The 21,595-nt window shown below is 47.3% G+C and overlaps 1 protein-coding gene and 1 non-coding gene across 2 annotated transcripts; both read right to left on the reverse strand.

Annotated features, from left to right (window-relative positions):
- Positions 1 to 1,584: 1,584 nt before the first annotated feature.
- Positions 1,585 to 21,565, reverse strand: Ears2 (glutamyl-tRNA synthetase 2, mitochondrial). Its single transcript, XM_046454650.2, has 9 exons — positions 21,377 to 21,565; positions 18,261 to 18,416; positions 13,929 to 14,118; positions 12,910 to 13,382; positions 11,558 to 11,666; positions 8,287 to 8,440; positions 8,042 to 8,172; positions 3,929 to 4,064; positions 1,585 to 3,472 (listed from the first exon to the last, which is right to left on the reverse strand). Exons 1-9 carry the CDS (start codon positions 21,513 to 21,515, stop codon positions 3,389 to 3,391), a joined length of 1,572 nt encoding a protein of 523 aa, XP_046310606.1. The 5' UTR covers positions 21,516 to 21,565; the 3' UTR covers positions 1,585 to 3,388.
- Positions 6,874 to 6,975, reverse strand: LOC124099584 (small nucleolar RNA U13). Its single transcript, XR_006853999.1, has one exon. It is a non-coding gene; the product is annotated as a small nucleolar RNA U13 (small nucleolar RNA).
- Positions 21,566 to 21,595: the final 30 nt, after the last annotated feature.

Below are 21,595 nucleotides of genomic sequence, written 5' to 3' on the forward strand. Positions count from 1 at the left end.
AGAAGCAGAAGCTTTGGTGCCACTTGGTAGTTGGGCTGAGATTCTGGGTTGTCACAGACCTGAGTTCCTTTTTTTTGAGAAGAGCGTCCCGTTATGTTACCCAAGCTGGTCTCAAGTTCCACGTTCAGCCTGAGTTCTGCCTCATTTCATATCCTCAAGTGTTACTTAACTTTTCAGAGCCTCAGTTTCAACGTATATAACATTGGAAAAAACACCACTTTCCCCCTGGGGTTGTGAAGTTTTAACAAGATGATGGGTTACAGCATTTAAAAAAAAATTAATTTAAATTAAAAAAAAAAATTAAAAAATTTTATTTAATTAAATTTAATTTTTAAAATTAATTTAACTTTTTTAAAAAAATTAATTCTTAGCACCGCTTTTAAATTTTTAAAATTAATTTAAAAGCGGTGCTAAGAATCAAGCCTGCTAGGCAAGTACTCTACCACTGAGCCCAGCTCTACCCCAGCCCCAATGGGTTACAGCATTTGCCAGCACAATCACAAACGCACAACTGAGGGAGGCTGATATATAACACCACAATAAATCACAAGTTGTTTTGTTGTTTTTTGTTTTTGTAGTTGTAGATTGTCAGAATGCCTTTATTTTATTATTTTTACATGGTGCTAAGGATTGAACCAGTGCCTCACACATGCAATGCAAGCCCTCTGCCACTGAGCTACAGCCCCAGCTCATAAGTATTGTTCTTATTCTGTGTCCTCCTTCTGTGGTCAGCACCCATTTCTGCAGGTACAGGCATTGAAGCAGGATGCTACTTCATCTGAGGAAAGACACTCAATCACACACACACTAACACTCTAGCCAGAAAAGAAAACTAGCAGCTTTTCCTTGTAGCTCTACAACTAATTCCAAATAGCACCAGCAGTTTCACTTAGAAAAAGACATAGTTTTTCTTTTCTTCTTTTTGGTCTTCAGTCATAGTTAAGATAGACATCTTTTTCTGGTACTCATCAAGAAGGCTCTCACTGGCTGGGTGCAATGGCACACGCCTGTAACCCCAGTGGCTCGGGAGGCTGAGGCAGGAGGATTGCAAGTTTAAAGACATTACTCCTTCTCTGGAACAAGCTCCCTAGTTTTTCTTGAGAACTGTTCCTCCATTGGCTATCATCCCTGTGGGGCTACCTAGTTCTGGCTAAGAACAACATGACCTCAGTCAGCTAACCAGACAGATTCAGAATCTCAAATCTTTAGCTCAACCATCCAAAACTGAAGGAGAAAACACAGAAATAAGTAACAACAACAAAAACATAACTGTAGGGGCTGGTGATATAGCTCAGTTGGCAGAGTGCTTGCCTCTCATGCACAAAGCTCTGGGTTCAATCCCCAGCACCACAAAACAAAACCACCATATAACTGTAGCTCATGGTCCCCACTGTGGACTGAGACAAGACTAGCCCCTAGCTCCCGACGCCTGGTTCCTATCTTGTCCAAGGTCTGGTCTTTCACTTTTCCATAGCTTCTTTGACTCTCTCATAGTTCCAGTTAGGAAGAGTTGCAAGTCTATTGCTTCCAACCAAAGAACTTTATCTGGAGTATTTTAAAATATATTTTAATTATAGATGGACACAATATCTTTATTTTGTTTATTTTTATGTGATGCCGAGGATCGAACCCAGTTCCTCAAATGTGTGAGGCAGGCGCTCTGCCACTGAGCCACAGCCCCAGTCCCTATCTGGTGTACTCTTAAGCAAACACTAGGACCCTATAAAGCTCAACAAACTCTTTAATCTCCTTTCCCTACTCCCCTGGGCAAAAATTAAGGTAGTTATCTATTATTGCGTAATGAATTATCCCAAACCACGTGGCTTTAAACAATAAACATTTACTGTATCACAATTTGGGCATGTCTGAATCCCAGACCAGTGTCACTGAGCTGTTCTGGCTCTGGGCCTCTCCTGCAGGTTGCAGTCAAGACATTGGCCAGGACTGTCGTCATCGAATGCTTGGCTGGGCCTGGAAGATCAGCTTCTAACATGGGTCACCGTTCAATCCCCAGCCCCACAAAAAAAAAAAAAAAAAAAAAAAGCAGCAGCTAACATGGTTCACCCACTGGCTGTTGGCAGGGCCCATCCACAGGGCTGCTTGACTGTCTTCATGAGCTGGAAGCTGGCTTTCCCCCAAGTCAGGGATTAGAGACAACAAGATGGAAGCCACAATATACTCTATGACCCAGCCCCAGAAATCAAGCTGTGTCATTTCCTAAACAGCCAGCACTGTCCAGGGTGGAGAGGAACCATACAAGGGTGAGTACCAAGAGGCAGAGAACAGAGACTGGAGCCACCTTAGAGGCTGGCTGCCCACAGAAGGCTACAAGCCTTGTAAGGACTTTGTCCCCAGGCACCAGCCTCCTTTCCTTTCAGCTACTCCTAGTCACCTAAGACCCTAAGAAGAAATCTCATTTTGGAAATCTGCAGACAATGACTTACAAATAATGGCACAGAGGTGGATGTGAAGAAAGACACACAAGGGCAGGGTGAAGGTCTCCAGCCCAAGGATCCTATCTGGAGAACTAGAAACAGATGACCTTCAGAGAAAGGAGTCACAGGCTGTCCAAGGTTCAAGGACAAAAGTAGCATAAAACACAAGGGCTCACCCTTGGCAGAAGTACGATTTCTCCCATTTCAACCCCAAACAAAGCCTGCTCAGCCCTGCTTGTCTATTATCTGTCATCGTTTTAACTCCAAACTGCACCACAAAAGTGAGATCCATAGTTCAGGCTGCTGCCAAACTGTGATAAGCTGAACTGTGTCCTCTTCAAATTCATATGACGAAGCTCTAACTCACAGAATGTGGACTGCATTTGGACCCAGGACCGTTAAAGAAGTCACACAGTGAGGCTGTTAGGGCGAGCCCTGATCTGACTGGCATCCTCGTCAGAGGAGATGAGGACACACAGGGAGAGACTGGGTTTGTGTGCACAGAGGAAGACCCTGGGAGAACACAGCAAGGAAACGGCACCTGCAAGCTAAGGAAAGAGGCCTTGGGAAAACCGCTCGATCGTGGACCTTCAGCCTCCAGATCTGTGAAAAAATAAATCTCTGTTGTTCTGCGGTATTTGGTTATGGCGGCTGCAGCATACTAACCCCTGAGCTCTCTGGGGTTACATTGTTTGGGGCTGTGTAATGTGATTTGAAAGAACAGACACAAGAACATCCCTCCCAGAGTCAAGGAGGTAAGATGGCTGAAGACCTGCCACGGAGCATGGATACACCGTACACGTAACACACGTATGCAGCAGGGATTCCAGTCCATGTTCAGCTCCTTCCGCAGTACTCCGGAGGGCCCCAGGCCTCCCTTTCCTCTCCTCTGAAGGCAGCTCCCAGGTCCACAGATTCCTACAGCTGCCTCCACTGTCCTGCACATCTTCTCCCTAACTGGAGAGCACCTTCTGGATTCGTTCCCGCACTTCTGTTGGTCCCAGGGACACCATCATCTCAGCTACAGGGGGTCCTTGCTAAGAAAGAAAAGGGAAAACAACGCCTTATTGTCTTAAACCGCCTAAGGAACTTGTGCTGAGCCTCAGCCTGCAGAAGACATGCCCAGGCCAGCCCCAACCCGGCCGCCTGCATCCCAGGAGCAGGCCTTGTATTTTATAAGTCTTGGACTTCCCTGGATGAGGATGGGTATCAGGGGACTGTCTTTCTGTATTAAGCAAACTTGTATTGTCTCCTACCCTCAATAACCTGCAAACCCCGTGAAGGCAGGGATCACGTGTCTGCACCAGACCTAGCATGGTGCTTGCTTACAGCAGCTACTCCCTAACCACAGTCCACCGAACGACTGAAGGAGAAGGCGATCATGTTTCACTCATCTTTGTATCCCCCCAAACTGAGCTCAGAACTGGCAATAAATGTGAGTTGCAAAGCTACGGGAGGTCCCAGGGAACAGTTCAGCCCAGCTCCCTCCTCACCAGCTGTCCACTGAGGGCCACTCGGAGGAGTTTCATCACGTTACTGTGCTTTGTGCCTTCCAGACCTTCCGACAGCTTCTTCAGTTCTCCATTCAGCACGTCCTGCGTTAAGCTCACGCCAGATTTTTCCAAAAGCCTGGAAGAGGGTCGGTCTATAAGGGGCTTGCGTAGGTCAATGGCAAGTGGGTGGGAGGGTGACCTTCACAGGGTTATCACTTAACCACAATACAAGCCCAATTGTGTGTGTGTGTGTGTGTGTGTGTGTGTATGTGTGTGGTAGATGGTAGATATCTATCATCCCCCATTCAAGCTGGATAAACAAAAACAACAAGGGGACCACATACAGAGATAACCCAAGCTCAAAGTCACCATAATAAGAGGATTTTCGAATTGCTACCTCTGAGTCCTGTAATCTCTGTCCTAGTTTTCTCATGTGTGTAAGTGGGGATAATTATAGCATCTGCACTGCACTGGGCTATGTGGAAAGTGGAAACTTGAAGGTGCTAAGCACGGGGCCTAAACACAAGGTACACGCTGAAGAGCATTAGGTTACATGTCTCCACAGAAACTTTAAAAAAATTAGCTGACACTTATTATATTCAAGAGCTCAGATACATTACAAGAGGACTTAAAAAGAAATTTAGAAATAGATTAGACACAGGATAAAAGAACAGATAATTTCTGAAAATTATCTGAAACACAGTTTCAAGATTGGCTGGGGAAACCTATTTAAGAAGCATCCAGAAGACCAGAGGAACAGACTGAGACCAACTTGCTACAGCCCCTCTTCCCACAAACCAAAGCACTTAAGGATCTAAACTCCAAGGGGCCAGTCACTACCCCCCCAAGTTCTGGTGTCCAGCTGAGGTCCTCTCCGAAAAGCATGCTTGAGTTTCCAGAGCGATTTCCCATTCAGCCACAGCGTGACTGCAAACCATCTGGTCCAGCTCTGAGTGAGGTAAGCAAGAGGTGGAGTAGGCTAGTTGGTGTATCCACAGAACTTCCAGCTCCCCTAAGAGTCTACCTGAGATTTTAAACTGGAGACCCTAAAGAGGGACTGAGGCGGGGCGTCTCACTGTTACAGATGATCCATGAGGCCGATCTGACATGACCTGCTACTCACAATGGGGTCCACACAGCTGGTTCCAAAGGTCTGCTCAGCATGAACTACTGGCTCAGGGAACAGGGTTCATAAGTGATTTGAAGAAACTGCTTTTCGCACACACTCTGTGTTCTTACTAACTGCCAGTACTTCAGCAACTAGCTTCAGTTTAAGACAAAAATGTCCAATTCCTACTGCATCATCGCCGTGTTCTCAATATTTTTGTCTTCCTAAATTTGAATGTTGAAACCCTACCTCCCAAGATGATGGTGTGAGGGAGTGGGTTTTGGTGAAGGAAAGGGATTGGTACTCATATAAGAGAGACTCCAGAGAGCTCCCTTATCCCTTCTGCCAGTAAAAGGACAGAAGAGCAACAGGCCACAAAAGCAAGCCCTTAACACTGAATCAGCTGGCCTGCTGATCTGGGGTGGCCAGCTCCAGACCTCAGAGAAATCACGTCGAAGCCACCAGTCTATGGTACTTTGTTATGGTAGCCCCACTGGACAAATATAATCATTAACTGGGCCACATGATTGCAGCTATTTATGAAATTAAAAAGATGAAATATAAAATATAAAAGGTAATTTGGGGAAAAAACCCAGATACTCCCCCTAATGTCATTATGGGCAAGCAGGCTGCCAAGGAACAGATAAAGGGATGACAGCCCCTGGCGGCCACTCATGGCAGCTCGGGACATGGGACACGTCAGAACTGGCCCAGAGCTTGGCTGGACACAAAAGGGACTTCTAGTGATCTGGCAGGTTCTGAACATTCGGGTGTCAAATTTCCTGACTTGAGTGGGAGTCCAGAGTCTGTGAACTCTAATGCCCTGGCAGGAAGGAAGAGTCTTGGTGAATTATACCTAATGGCCCCACTGCAGATGTCTGAATGAAGAGCAGCGGCAATGACAACTACCGGGAGTTCATTTTCCAGAGTCACTTACAAAAATGCTTACTAGTACCCATGTGAGGTCCTTCAGGGCAGCATTACTTGTAACAGCAGAATTTGGAAGCAACCCAAATGTGCAGCAATAGGAGACAAACTCAATAAATTATAGTAAGTGGCTATATATACATATAACACATCTGACATATAAAACAGCACACTGAACGCAAACACACACGTTTTCTATTATTTTCTAATGTAATAATCACAGCAAAAGCAGAGGTAAGTAAAACAAATATCTGTGGTTTTGGCTGCTAAGCATCCATCCCGTTTTCTTCTGATACCAGTTTCCCAAATCTCCCTGGGGAATTCTCAGCCATGTGTTAGCTGGAGGTCCACTAAGGGTCCCGCACATGGCCTAGGTCTAAGCCAACCAGCACACAGCATTCCCTAGGCCTCAGTGGTTCAGGGAAAGGAAGACAAAACCAATCAGCTCCTATTAATCTCAAACCATAGGGAAAGAGGTTAATCCTAGAATACTGTCTGAAGCTGATTTTTTTTTTCGGGGGGAGGGGGGCAGATACCGGGGATCAAGCTCAGGGGTACTCAACCACTGAGCCACATCCCCAGCCCTATTTTGCATTTTATTTAGAGACAGGGTCTCACTGAATTGCTTAGGGCCTTGCTAAGTTGCTGAGACTGGCTTTGAAATTGTGATCCTCCTGCCTCATCTTCCCGAGCCTCTGGGATTACACATGTGCACCACGAAGCTGAGATTTTGAGGCATACAGTGGCTGAGGCTGTCTTACAAAAACTGTGCTGTTAATGATCCCCCAGCATCCCTTTTTCACTTTATCTATTTAGCAGGGTTGGGGATGGAACCCAGGGCTTCACACGTGAAGCAAGTACTCTAATACTTTGCAAATCCTCAGCCTTGATTTATTTATCTTTTTTTTCACGTCAGTCACGCAATGTGCTGATATTGTAACAAGGCTTAGAGGGAGGGACATCTCACACAAGAGTGTGAACACCCAATCATCACACTTAAGAACCGGAGGATCAGTCTTATTTATTTTCCAAAGACAGGGTCTTGTTTTGTTGCTCAGGCTGGTCTTGAATTCCTGAGCTCAAGCAATCCTCCTGCCTCATAACAGTTGTTTTGGTTACAAGGGTAAAAACAACCAACGAGGCACTCAACACCATGTCCAGCTTTCTCCTTTTCTTATGCAGTAATAGAATTTTAAGTTGGGCACGTGGCTGTCAAATATTAAAACTACACTTCCAGATTGCCTGGCAGCTAAGTGTGGCCCTGAGACGTAACTCTAGAATATGGGTAGAAATGGTGTGTGCAGCTTCAAGGAAGGTCCTTAGGGAGAAGGAATGTCCTATCCCCTGTCACCTTTCCTCCCTCCCCTTCTGGTTGAATGGTGGACAGTCCATGAGCCACCACAGACCACAGACAGGAGTGAAACTGAAGAGGCAGGACCCTCAGGACAAAGATAAAAGCTATTTAGTCCCAGACCACCTCCTGCAGGCTGCCAGGGAGACGTGGACTTCCATTTCTTCGGGTAGAGAGCCCCCTTCCACCTGCCCAATACAGAGCTCTGCAGAAAAAGCAGCCATGGAGGAGAGGGAGAGTGCCAAGGACAAGTTGGTGTCGGCCATACGGTGTGGCCCCTCACCAGCAGAATCCAGGCAGCACGTCCTCTGGCCTTGGTAGGCGTGGACACCCTTCCCCTCTTGCTTGTGCCATCCTTGGTTGTTTTTACCCTTGTAACCAAAACAACTGTTATGATTCCAGAAAGAACCAGTCCCACAGACAGATGAAGAAATGAAGCTCAGAGAGCTCCACTTGGCCAAGAGAAGCCACCTTGGCAAGAAGAATCAGCTTGGTAAGTGGCAGAGCTAGGATGTAGCCCAAGTCGGGCCAAGCCGCTGAACCCACCGCCTGCGCCCAGGGAGAGGTTGGTCCTTTAGGCTGCCTCCTACCCTAAGAAAGCCACAGCGAGCCATTCTCCCCAGCACGGGCCTATGCTGGGGGTCCCACAGGCCAGGCCAGGGGGAAGGGGCCGGGGGAGAGAGAGGGGAAGGAGAGTGGAACCTTGAGCTCAGTCTGCAGTACTCACCTCAGCAAGCGCTCAGCGATCACATCCACCTTCTCTGAGATGGCGCCCAGCTGTGCTCGACCCACAGCAGGCCGAGTCCACAGGTAGGAGTAGGCTGGGGAGACCAAGTCCTGTAGGCGGCAGATGTGACCCTAGGGAAGGAGGCCATCATTGCATGTGTGGGAGTAAGCTCTAACCACCCTGGAAGGTGTTTAAACCCACATTTGGAAGGAATGGCTCATCCTCTCAAAGTGCCATCTTCACACCTGTCGCAGCAAGATGATCCTCTCCACATAGGCTGGGTCCAAGACATCCCGGTCTTGCAGACGGCTCCCAAATGCCTCCTCCACAAGGGCCTGCAGCTGCCCCACCAGATGGTGCCTCTGGGATTCACTGCTCACCAGCCGTCGGAGGTGCAGCCTACAGGAGAAGTCAGAGGGCCACGCTGCCTTGGCACCCAACCCCTCTCCCCAGGGAAGCCAGCTGGCTTGAAGAGTGACACATCACATGAATCCCCTCCCCCAGCATTAGAAGCAGGACTGTGGGCTGGGGATGTGGCTCAAGCGGTAGCGCGCTCGCCTGGCATGCGTGCGGCCCGGGTTCGATCCTCAGCACCACATACAAAAACAAAGATGTTGTGTCCGCTGAAAACTAAAAAATAAACATTAAAAAAAAAAAAAAAAGAAGCAGGACTGTACTTCACACTTATAAAAGGAAGGGGAGACAGGGGATCTTCCTAAGGTTACAGTCAGCCCACGGGTCGAGGCCACGGCACACGTTTTGTTGCCAGCACTTTTAATACAGTAGCTGACAAGTTCGTTCTCTTTTTTGGCTGGGGGTGCTAGGGATCAAGTACAGGTCCTTGTACCTGCTAAGCAGGCCTCACCACTGAGCTACACCCCAGCCCAGGAGCTGGTTTTTTAACGAGGAAGAGATCATGTTAGACAGTCAGGGCTTCCTTTGGAAAATGAGGAGAGCTGCTGCAAAGGGCCCTCGTCCGCACAGCTTCCACTGGCTGGAGCAGGCTGGAAGCCTGGCTTAGACCCCAGAGGCCTCCAGGTCACCTGTTCCTCTAATTCCTCGTCTCTTACTTGGCTCTCCGCTTCCCTCATGCTCCCTGTCTGGCCTCAACAGGCATCTAAGTTTATAAAGCAGAATCTGGAGCGTCCGCCTCCTAGCCTTACTACATGATGGGGCTTTGGTGTAAGAGAAGAGGTCAAAAATACAGACCCTAAGATTTGGAGCAGAGTGTTGTTTGAAGTATTTGTTGAAGTTTAAGTCCGGCTTTTCTTTTTTTTTTTTTTTTTTTTTTTTAAGAGAGAGGAGAGAGAGAGAGAAAATTTTTTTTAATATTTATTTTTTAGTTATTGGCGGACATAACATCTTTGTATGTGGTGCTGAGGATCGAACCCGGGCCGCACGCATGGCAGGCGAGCGCGCTACCGCTTGAGCCACATCCCCAGCCCCCCGGCTTTTCTTTCCAGCTGAAATCTCTCTATTTCAGAATTCTTTTAACTGTGGATTCTCTTCTTTGGAAATAGTAAAATCTCTAAGAATCCAAGCCTAAACCAGGTCCTGTCATCCTCAGTCCCCTAGGCTGCCATCCCCTCTCCCTGGCAGGACTAGAGGGGCCAGAGAGAGAGAGTGGTACAGGGTCAGGGACCATTCTGAGACACTGGGCTCCTCGTCTGAGACGTGGTAAAGAAGGCAGGTAGCAAGGAGTGGAGAAGCACCTCACAGGCTCTGGAATCGGACCGGCCTGAGGACGAGGCCTGCCTGCCAGGTGTTTGCAGTAAGTTACACAACCACAGGGAGGTGGGGATCCTCACCCATAAAGATAAAGTGGGGACAATAAAAGGACCTCCTCACAGGGTAGCTATGACAATTAAATGAGGGACTGCAAGTACAGCCCTGATAGCAAGGCCTGCACGCCACATTTGGAAACTACTGACAGGAGGGGGTCTGAAAAGAGGCTCCAGCATGTGACAGGGTGGAGAGGTGAGACCTCTAGAGAAGTTTCTGGAATGCAAACTGGTCAAATCATAGTTTTAAAACAAATTTTTAAAAGGTATTAAGGAAACACATGAATGCAGTACTGAAATTGTTTTTAGAATCTGCTTAGCAGCTGGATGGGACAGAAGAAAGAAAGAAAAATGAAGACAGAAGAACAAAACAAGACCAAAAAAATCCAAGAGCCCCTCATGGCCATGTTTGAAATAAACCCGTAAGGTCCAGGACCTGGGACACAGCAAGTGCTAAATAAAAGTTAATAACTATTGTCACTTTCACCATACCACTAGTCCTGCTGCTGCTATGGCAACTGTATTTATTATTGTTTCTTAAATAACCACAGCAATGGCTTGAGGAATGTCTGAAGATAACCACTTTGGCTACATTAAGCCTTTGGCAGCAATCCTAATGCTCCACCCCATCCCTGACTCTCACTAAGCAAAAGTCCACCTCTGTCTTTCTTACGACCCCCCGCCCCCACCGGGTGCTTCTGAGAGGACTGGAATGAAACACTAAGTATCTCTCCTCTCCTGGCCCCATTCCCCTAGAAATATCACTTTCTCTATAATAAAAAGGAGACATGCATGTGGTGTTTAATATGTATGCTGCACTCACTCTTGCACACTCCATGCAAGAGACGGCCACTGTTCACTGTGGAAACTTGAATTATTTAAATTCTGACTTGGACTTTGCACAGGTAACACAGGGCAAGATCATAAGACTGACCTCGAGGTCTGATGGGAGAAGTACATGAAATGACATCCTTAGAACAACTGCAGGGCAGGTTGCCTAGCATGCATGCAGCCCTGGGTTCAATCCCCAGCACCAAAACACAAAACAGTACAAACACACACACACACAAAACCTGCAGGTGAAGTGAATCTCTGCACCAGTAGGAGCTTATCCCCAAAGCAGTGCTCAAAAAAGGTGCTGAAAGGTGCCTGGTCCCTAACAGTGCCTGGCTCCAATTGGCAAACTGGATCAATGGCCTTATCCCTAATGCCCTTTGACTGACACGTCACAATGATATCTGAACTTGAACAGTGAGCCTACTGGAGGTTCAAAGTGAAGACCTACTTGATAGCAGCTACCTGAAACATTAACCTGATGCCATGAGATGGTGCTGGTTCCCTGAGCTGGCCGGGGAGAGGATGGGTAGATTCTAAATGAAGACGTTCCCCTCCAGGCTTTGGGTCATAACAGAATCCATGCAAGGGGTGTCCAGAAACAATGGCAATGATAAAATCAGCCCCACCCACTTACTGAGCACTTTCTGTGTGCCAGGAGTTGTGCAAGACACCTTCACGCAACACTTAATTCTTACAACAATCACATACGATGGGCATTATTAGCCCTAGAGTAAAGAAGATTAAAATGCAGGCCTGAGGAGTGACTTGCTATGACCCCGCAGCGTTAGACACTAGAGCCAAAAGTCACAATCAGGTGCACGGGACTCCAGAGCCCACTCCACCTTCCACCGTGAGCTACAAGGCCCTTTCCCACCAGATCTTCATGCTCCCTACTCACCTGTTGAATTCTGGGAGCTTCTCCAGGTCCAGCAGGGCCGAGTGGCAGGTGATCCGAGTCAGGTCGAACTGTGCTATCAGCTCCGGCAGGGTCCTGCCCATTTGGTTCTCTGCAAGTGAGGCCCGTCCAGCGGCTCAGCTTCCTCCCTCCCGTCCTCCTTCCACTTTCTTTTGTGGGGGAGAAGGGGACAGAATCTTGCTATGGTGTCCAGCTGTCCCTGAACTTGTGATCCTTCTGCCCCACCCTCCCAAGTAGTTGAGATTAGAGGTGCACACCATCACGCCTGACCTCCTTCCACTTCTGAACACGAGAACTCTGGATTCCCCATTCCACTCCAACCCCAGGGATCTGAATTCTAGATATTAGGGCCCAGATGAGCCTCTCATTTTCAGAAAGGGTTCTTTCTGTCAGTAAGGGAAATATAAGTCTGAAAGTAGGCAAAATCAATCCTTGTTACCCTAAAAGACACCAGATGCAAGAACAGTGTGCCCACTGCCTGGCTGTACCAGATTCCAATTTGATTGTAAAATATACTGATGCCCAGAACCAAACTTGGTACCAGAATGCAACCACTGTTCAGAACTGCAGTGCCTGAAGCTGATTCATATAAGTAGCTGCTCCTTCCTATGCGTCAGTAGGCATAGTGGACATGGAAAAGACTCAAGTGCTAGATCCCTCACTAGCTGTGTAACTCTGGCAAGTTACTCAACCTCTCTGAGCCTGACAGAGGGATTAGTCCCCAAGGATATTTTAAGAGTTAAATGAAGTAAAAGCAGAATAAATCATGAGCAGACTGCTCTGGCCACATTTCCAGAAATCTCTGCCATAAGAAGTCATTCTATTTGATGCTTGATTCTACAAGATCTGGGTTCTAAATTCTGGGCCAAGTTTAAGGACTCAGCTCGGAATAAACTGAATTTGTAGTAATGTTAGTATTGTGGTTAAAGTATACGCTTGTATAATAGCAATAATCACGGGAGTTATAATTTTTGTGCTTATTATACAGCAGGCTCTGAGCTGGTAGCCTTGTGTTCATGAGCTCAGTTGAATTCTAACATAACCCTATGAGGCAAATATTTATCCCCACTGTACAGATGAGGCAAATGGTACTTTAAGCTCTGTAAGAACAGGAACTAGGCCTACTATGGTGATTTTCTGGAGCCCCAGCACTCTACGAGCTGTCTGGCTCAATAAATATTTGTTGAATATTGTTGAATAAAAAAATGAACGTGTCCAAGATCACGTGGCTAGTAGGTGGCAAAGTTGGGACTGATGACCAGGTCTGCCTGGACCAAGGGCCCTGTTCCTCAGTGTCACACTCCGCCACCCTGACTGCTCTGGTAAGTGGGTACCTGCAAACCCCGAGCCACAGTTGGTGATGATATCGAGCAAGGCTTCAGGCAGAAAGCCAGCAGCAGCAAAATGCTCCAGGAAAATGTCCCCTTGCCTCTTGGACAGCTTGCTGCCATCCCTGTTGAGCAGCAGGGGCAGGTGGGCAAAGTGTGGTGGCTGCCAGCCCAGGGCCTGGTAGAGAAGCAGGTGCTTGGAGGTGGAGACGAGCCACTCGGAGCCTCGCAGCACATGGCTGATGCCCATGTGGTGGTCGTCCACCACACAGGCCAGGTGGTACGTGGGGAAGCCATCACTCTTCAGGATGACTGGGTCCCCCTCCACGCTGGCCACTTCATGCCGACTCCAGCCATATACTAGGTCCTGGAAGGCTGGTGCCTCCTCCTCCAGGCGGAAGCGGATAGCAGGCTTGGGATCCTTGGCCAGTTTCTGGGCCACCTGCTCCTGGCTCAGATTCCGGCACCGATTGTCATACCTGTTGGGGAGCAGAGCAGCATGACAGCTAAGAGAAATGCTGCTGGACGTGGTCCTACCTTTGTCTCTGATAGATGCATGACACTGGGCAAGTCACTTACCTCCTTAAGCTATCTCATCATCCTAGAATGGGAATAATAGTAGATGTTGTGTGGAAAACTGAGATGACACAAGAGGCAGACACTCGTGTTTGCCACCGTATCAACTACTCCCCTCTTCTCCCTGCTGATGAGGAAATGGCAAGCTGCCTAGACTGAGGGTTGAATCTAGTCAGCAGGCAGTGAAGGTCTGAGGCCTACCAACAGCCAGGGAGAGAGGATGGAAGCAGATCCTCCTGGACCAAGCCCTGGGATAACTTCAGGCCTGCCTCAGACCCAACTGCAGCCCTGAGCTAAACCCTGAGCCAAAGAACCTGGCTCAGTGGTGCTCAGACGCCTGACCCATAGAAACCATGAGGCAACTAAAGCTGGAGGTAACTGGTTATGCAACAACAAATGACAAACACATCCAAGTCTGGGGAGGCGTCGGAAATAGGCTGTGGCCTCACCGGGGCGTCTGATGGTTCCTCAGGGCCTCCTTCTTCAGGAGTTCCAGCCGCTGTGGAGAGCAGAAACAGGGATAGGCAGCTCCCGTCTTCAGCAGTGCTTCTGTGGCCTGAGCATACAGTGCCAAACGCTGAGATTGCTGGTAGGGCCCCGCAGGACCTCCCCGGCGGGGGCTCTCATCAGGGGGGATGCCTGAAACACAGGTAAGGAATCTCTATCAAATAACACCCAAGGGGCACACAGCGCTCATTCCCAGGAACTATCACAGGCGCTTTGCATGCTAAACCTTTCAGGCCTCAGAAGGTCACAAGGTCAATACTATCATAATTTCCCTTTTCCAGATGAAAAGGGAAAGACAGAGGGGTTGAGCGTTAGAGGCCACAGTCTGGTGGAGTGAGGAGTCAATCAAGGGGGGTGTGGGCCCTCCACTGCCCATCTCTCCATCCACCACTGCCCTGATGAGGGAGAAACCAGCCTAGGCCTGGAACAGCGAGTGGACCGAGGAGAAGTAAGCAAAGTTCAAGACACGCCTGTCAGGCTCGGATGGAATCCTGGCTGCGCCACTCACTAGTTGTGACAAGAATTACAAAGAGCGCTGATGTGTGAGTGCTAGGGCGCCAAGCTCTCTGCAGGCTTCTTTATGTTATGTGACCTCCCTGAAGCCTTGATGTCCCTCCCAGGTAGGTGCTGATATCCCATCCTGTCAGGAAGAAACAGAGGCCCAGAGGTGACAAGGTACATTAAATGGTCAAAGATAAGGGGCATCACCAGCCCCAAACTCAGGCTAGTAGGCCCCAAACCCCCATTCTTTTCCCCCACTTTTTTATTGGTGCATTGTGCTTGTATTTAACGATGGGATTTCCTGCTACATATATGTCCATGCACACGATACCACAATTTGGCCAATATCACTCCCCACATGTCTACCCTCCCTCCCCATCTCCTGCCCCTTGTCCCTTTCCTTTAATGGTCATGAGACACCCCCTACACACCTTTTCCTTTTTTCTGTCTAGCTTTCACATATGAGAGAAAACACAACTCTTGACCTTCTGAGTTTGGTTTATTTCACTTAATACAATGGTCTCAGTTCCATCCATTTTCCTGCAGATGACATACTTTCATTTTTCATTATGGTTGAATAAAACTCCATTGTGTATACATGCCACATTTTCTTTATCCATTTATTGCTTAATGGACACCCAGGCTAGTTCCATAGTTTGGCTATTGTGAACTGTGCAGCAATAAAATGGGTATGCATATGTCACTTTAGTATGATGACTTTAATTGTTTAGAATAAATACTGAGGATTGGAGTAGCTGGGTCAGATGGTGGTTTCATACCCAGTCTTTTGAGAAACACCTATACTCATTTCCATAAAGGGTTGTTCTAATTTACAATCCCATCAACAGTGTAGAAGTGCTCCTTTTTTTCCACATCCTCTCCAGCAGTATTCTATTTTGGTGCGGGGGGGGGGGGGGGGCAATTAGGGATTGAACTCAGGGGTGCTTAATCACTGAGACACACCCCAGCCTTTTTTTATTTTGAGACAGGTTCTTGCTAAATTGCTTAGGTCCTTGCTAAGTTGCTGAGGCTGGCCTCAAACTTGTGATCCTCCTACCTCAGGCTCCAGAGTGCTGGGATTATAGGTGTGTGCCACCAGGCCTAGCTATTGTTTGTATTCTTGAGGGCTGCCATCCTGACTGATATGAGAAGAAATCTCAATGTAGTTTTGATCTGCACTTCCCTAACTGCTAATGATGTCGAACATTTTTTTTTCCACATATTTGTTGGCCATTTGTGTTTCTTCTGAGAAGTGTCTGCTTAATTTGCCCACTTATTAACTGCATTATTTGGGGTTTTTGGCGTTAAGAATTTTGAGTTCTCTATATATATTCTAGATACTCATCCTGTGTCAGATGAGCAGGAAGCTCATCTCTCCCATTCTGGAGGTTCTCTCTTCACATTCCCAATTGTCTCCTTTGCTGTGCAGAGGCTTTCTAACTTGATGCCATCCCATTTATTAACTCTTGGCATTATTTCCTGAGCTTTAGGTGTCCTATTGGGAAAGTCACTGCCTGTGCCTACGGGCTGGCGTGCTGACCCCACATTTTCTTCTGGGAGGTGCACAGGCCTAATTAGGCCTAATTCCTAGGTCTCTGAGCCATTTGGAGTTGATTTTTGTGCAGGGTGCAAAACCTCCCATTCTTCATGACTCTTTGTAAAGCCCCTTTGCCTGACCTGTTCTATCCCAGCCTCAGTTTCCTCCTCTGAAACATACTATGCAATCTGACTGTGAGAATGAGCGAGTCAGTGCTTATAAAGCACTCAGCCCCAAGGCTTACAGGTAGGATAGTTTCAATATTTGCTATAATCAAATCTAAGTTATTCTAGGCAGGCCTGCCTAACCCAGCATCCTACCTCCTCAGGTCATATAGGATAGACAACTGTAAATGCTTCATGCAAAGAGAACACGAGGATTGGAGAACACACAGGAGATTCTGCCCAAAGAGCCTTCAAAGGAATTACGAAGATAAAGTCACGGGTTGCCCTGTGACACTTCACGCTAACATAAACACTGCAGGTGGATGGGACTGGGCTCAAACCTACTGATTTATATGCAATGTCTGAAGGAGGCAAAAACAAGAGGCAAATCCATAGGAAGAGAAAGTAGATTAGCAGTTGCTGGGGGGGGGGCGAAGTGGAATGAAGAGTGACTGTTAACAGACAGCAGTTTCTTTTCCAGATAATGAAAATATTCTGGGACTAGTGGTGACAGCTGTACAACAAGGGGAATATACTAAAAACCACCGAATTGTACACTTTGAATGGGTGAATTTCAAGTTATGTAAATTATATGTCAGTTTAAAAAAAAAAATGACACCCAAAGTGAGGAGATCTAGACATCAGCCACCCTGGGGGCCTGCTCTCTGCCCTGAGAACAGTGCGGAGGGGTGTGCTCTGCCGAGGGGCTTCAGACCTCACCCACCCATCAGGCTGCACCAGGAGCTCCAGGAGCGAGGGACCATCAGCCTGCTCATCACTCTACCCCTCGTGCCCAGCACAACACCTGGACACATGGCAGGAGCTCCATGAGCTTCTCACCTCAGCTTTGCTTTAGCTCCAGGCAACCCCCGTCCTCAGATCTCCGATGGCCCTGCTTTGTTCACTGCCCTGAGGCCACGCTGGCTTCCTGGCCACTTCTCAGATCCACCCAGCACTTCTTTTCCTGGGAACTTTGCCACTGTGATTCCCTGGGCTTTGAGCAGTTTCCCCTCAGGTGATTCCAGGACTGGCCCCTATTTCATTCAAGTCTCCATGCCAATGACTCCTCCTCAGAAGAGACTACCCCACTGAAATAAGCACTCCTCACCCAAGTCCCCCACCCCTTCTCCACACCTCTTATCATCACTTAACATCAGGTCAACAGGAACCAGCTGATGAGTCTGTCCCTTCTCCATGAGCACTGGGTCTTTACCTAATGTCCCCAGCACCTGGACTGGAACATGGATCACAATGAGTGATCTTACTAAATACATTCCTTTATTCAATGAGCCTCAAAGGAATATGTGCTAAAACCTATAATAGAATCTATAAATAAAATGGTTTCTGCCCTTTAGAAACTCAGAATCTAGTGAATGATTTACACGAGATGAGAGCACACATCTCAAAACAATCTTGGTATTTTCCCTTAGGGTTGTTAACTTTGACCAGTCATACCTGTCTCTAGCAGAGGTTTGTAGGGTTGTTTTGACCTGGGAAACACAACATACTCCTCCTTGTTTTCCCTGAGCTTAGCTGTCCTCAGAATTAAACTTTCCACAAGATCAACTTCAGAGACTGCACATATTTTGTTTGGCTCATATAATGTGGTTTAAAAAAAAAAAAAGTCTGAGCTCAGACTTAACAATGGGAAGTATTCATAAAAATAAAAATGAGAAATAAATAAACTGCACTTCTGTCCCTCTTGGAACCAGAGGACTGGACAAGCTGGGCCACATTCTCGTGGGACCAGGAGCTGCAGCTCAGAGGCACTGCCTCTTGGAAGACGCCTGCCTCCTCTGCTCACCACAGGCCCAGCCCCCCAGTTCCCACTGGCCTGGGAGTCTTGCCTGGCCTGGTAGGGAATGGACCTGAGATTCTGAGATAAGAACAGGAATCTCAAACAGCCTTGGAGCTTGCTTTAGGGAGCCCTGGCATCTTTCCAGGTGGCAAATGCCACCTCAGGTAGCATAAATGTACCTTTTTTCCATTCTCCACCATGAGAAGATCTACAGACTCCTTTTCCTGCTCCCTATTCCTTCCTTGAAGATGGGTCCTCTCCCTGCCAGCCTCACCTGCCCACTCCAGCATGTCCTCAATATTCTCTGCTGCCCCAGGCACAAGGCGGCTCTGATCCGTGTCTTCCAGCCTCAGGATGAAGCTCCCCTGGTGCTTCTTGGCAAAGATGTAGTTGTACAGGGCAGTGCGGAGGCCACCCAGGTGCAAGAAGCCTAGTGGAAAAGAACAATTCAGATAAGTCAGGGAAAATGAAATCACAAGTCTCAGCTGAGGGGCAAACAAGTTCTTCTTGTGACAGAATGTCTCAATGCATTTCAAAGACCAAATATGGCTCTGCCTGTCCCGTCTCCCTGACCATCAACCAGACAGTCAGACTGTCACAAAAGAGGACTGGGTGGTGGACTCATTTAAGTTCTCACCTTGGAAGTGGAAGATCATCCATGTTCTGGAGCCTGTCGTTTTGTAAAAATGCTCCAATTGTCCCCAAATGTATCCACCACTCTACTTTGATATTTGCCTCAAGGAGAGGTAGAAAATTACCCATGGAAGCCATATCACGCAGGCATTTAACTTATGCCTTGGTCTCGTTTGGGAGACCAAGTTAATTACAAGTGAATAACAAATTTGAAATTCTATAGCTGGTGCAGTGATGCATACCTGTAATCTCAGTGGCTTGAGAGGCTGAGACATGAGAATCTCAAGTTCAAGGTCAGCCTTGGAGATAAACTGCTTCTGGGTTAAATTCTCAGTTACTCCCCCTCCAGAAAAAACTTTAAAATCCTATTTTGCATATATACTCTATGCACACCTGATAATTTAATTTTGCATACTTGAGCACTAGCTTTAAATACTAACCAAAACAAAATTTGACTCTACAATATTTTCCTGCACCAGAGTTTAAACTTTTTTTAAAAAATATATATATATTTTTGTAGTTGTAGATGGATACAATACCTTTATATTTATCTTTATGTGGTGCTGAGGATCAAACTCAGGGCCTCACATGTGCTAGGCAAGCGCTCGCTCTACCACTGAGCGCCAACCCCAGCCCCCAGAGTTCACACACTTACTTTTTCATCATTCTTCACTGAGAACTTAAGTTTTCCTATGGCTGTCACCTCCCCTCCCCTTACTTTCTTTGGTCTAGTCCAGAGACCTGAGTCTCCACAGTAAGCTCATCTACATTTCCAGGTATCTGAGGGAGCACAGTTTTCCTCCTGTTTCAACATGGACTCTGTGTGTGACCTTTGCCACCACAAAACCAGTGGTGTTCAATGGCACTGGGTACCAGGAACATGAAGGACACAGTCCTCATAGTTAAAAACAAGGCCTCTGACATCACATTTACCTGGATTGAAATTCTGCATCTATCACTTACCAGTTGCTACCCTTTGGGCACTCTACTTAAATTTTTTGAGCTTTAATTTCCTTATCTGCTAGAGGGATTAAAAACAAAAAAAAAATAGGCCAGCCATGGTGGCACACATTTGTAATCCCACTCTCTCTGGAGGCTGAAGGAGGAGGATTGAAAATTAGAGGCCAGCCTTGGCAATTAGCAAGACTAAATAAATAGATAAAGAGCTGGGGGGTGGGGTTGTAGCTTGGTGGTAGAATATCCCTGTGGTAGTGGTACCTACAGTATCAAAAAAAAAAAAAAAAACACTTTATTACGAGGTTGCTGTGATATCTAAATGCTTGCTGCTGAAATATACCTTCAATTAATTTTTAGCTAGCACATTAATCTATGCTGCTTGATAATTCTTTTATCTGTTTGTAGTCAACAGCTTTCCTATACAAATGAACTCTTCCTGCAAATCTTCAGGGAAATGGGAATTATAATGATCAAAACAGAGGGTACTGTTCATCAAATGTCTTTTATAAGATTAGACCTTACTAAGTGGCTCAGCTACATTGGCTCAAACCCAAGGCAAGTACTATTATTATTAGTTCTACTTGACAGACAGCAAAACTGAGGCTCAGCGATGTTAAGTAATTTGCCTAAGTTACACATCTAGGAATTGGCAGAGAGAGAAATTTGGATCCAGACAATCCTAGGACTTGGCACTCTACAGTTAAGTACTCCTAAAAGCAAGGCGCACAGTCTAGTGCTGATAAGCAAACTGTTGCCAGCTCACAACAGACAAGCATAGAAAGAGTAAAGGTTTCGAAACATGTAGCAACTATTTTTTTTGTATAGCAATTTAATAGAGTAATTTTTGTCTGTTGTACTGAAAAAAATAAATGGGCTTCTATGTCCTATGTTTTCAGATCTTCCATTTTCCTAGTTCTTCATTTATATTGATTTTTACAATATAATGGTGAAGTTATATTGTAAAAATACAACTGAAAATTAAAAACCACTGCTTCCACCGTGGATGATCTGAGAAACACTGCTCTCTATATAGGATACAGCGTGCATAGAAAGTGGTCACGTGCACCTGAAACTTGGCCACAAAAATGCTTATCTGCTAGCTGCGGGGTATGGAATGAAAGGCTTGCCAAGCGCAAAGCAAAGAGGGCAGAAAGTAGCCTTGGTGAGAAAAAAATGTTGGGAACTGGTGTGGTGGTGGGTTGACAGGAGGTTGGAGACAAGTGGGTCTTCAGCAGGTTACACAATGGATCTGTGCTTCGCTGGCTTGCAAAGCTCGCAATGCTCCTAACCGCGGGGCTTTTGCACCTCCCATTTCCTCTGCTCAGGTTTCTTCCATGAGCTTCACATAGGAAGACCCCCCTTGGTTCTTGGTTCTCAGCTCACACGTTATCTCCTGAGTAAAGCCTTCTTGAGCATCTCACCCTAACCTCAGCTTCCTACTCTGCTCTGTTTCCCGCATGGCCCCTGTGACTCAGGAGTCACTTTTTGTAAGTGACCACTAGAACACAGACTTCATTTTCAGTGACCCCCATCCTGACGTCCAGGACGTGGCACGGTGTATACTCAACACGCGTTTATTGAATGCATGGAAAAAAAAAAAAAAGATCTAAAGAGACGTGCAAAGATGTTCCCGGAAACGCGAAACCTTTCCGCTCCCGGACCTCAATTGCTGCCTCCGTAAAATGGGGTCGCGCTGCGCTCCCCGTCTGACGCCACCGGAAGGGATTTGTTCAGGAACATTCGGGGGGCGGGGACGGGAAGGTGGGCCGCGGCCTGCCGCGTCACGTCCGCCAAGGTTACCTGTGGGGCTGGGAGCGAACCGCACTCGAACCGCAGCCCCGGGATCGATGCCCAGTCTCGCCTCACGCCGTCCCACCGAGCGGCCCAAGGCCGCCAGGGGTGTCCGGAGCCGAAGCAGCCTCTTCAGGAGCGTCGCCATGTGGGCCAGACTCGCACACGTGGGCGTCTTAGTGCGTCACTTCCGGGGACTCCTCCCAGCCAATCTCCCTCTGCCAGAGA

The sequence above is a fragment of the Marmota monax genome, unplaced genomic scaffold, assembly GCF_021218885.2.
Source record: "Marmota monax isolate L192 unplaced genomic scaffold, Marmota_monax_Labrador192_F-V1.1 WCK01_AAM20220418_F8-fsc00086, whole genome shotgun sequence".
Taxonomy (NCBI): Eukaryota; Metazoa; Chordata; class Mammalia; order Rodentia; family Sciuridae; genus Marmota; species Marmota monax.

Excerpts from the sequence above, each read along its gene's own strand:
- Ears2 (XM_046454650.2), bottom strand. The coding sequence starts at position 21,515 with ATGGCGACGCTCCTGAAGAGGCTGCTTCGGCTCCGGACACCCCTGGCG. Across the intron at positions 13,383-13,928 it reads AGGAACCATCAGACGCCCCG|GTATGACAATCGGTGCCGGA; the intron begins GTGAGGCCACAG and ends GCTCCCCAACAG. Across the intron at positions 8,441-11,557 it reads AAGCTCCCAGAATTCAACAG|GCTGCACCTCCGACGGCTGG; the intron begins GTGAGTAGGGAG and ends CTTCTCCTGTAG.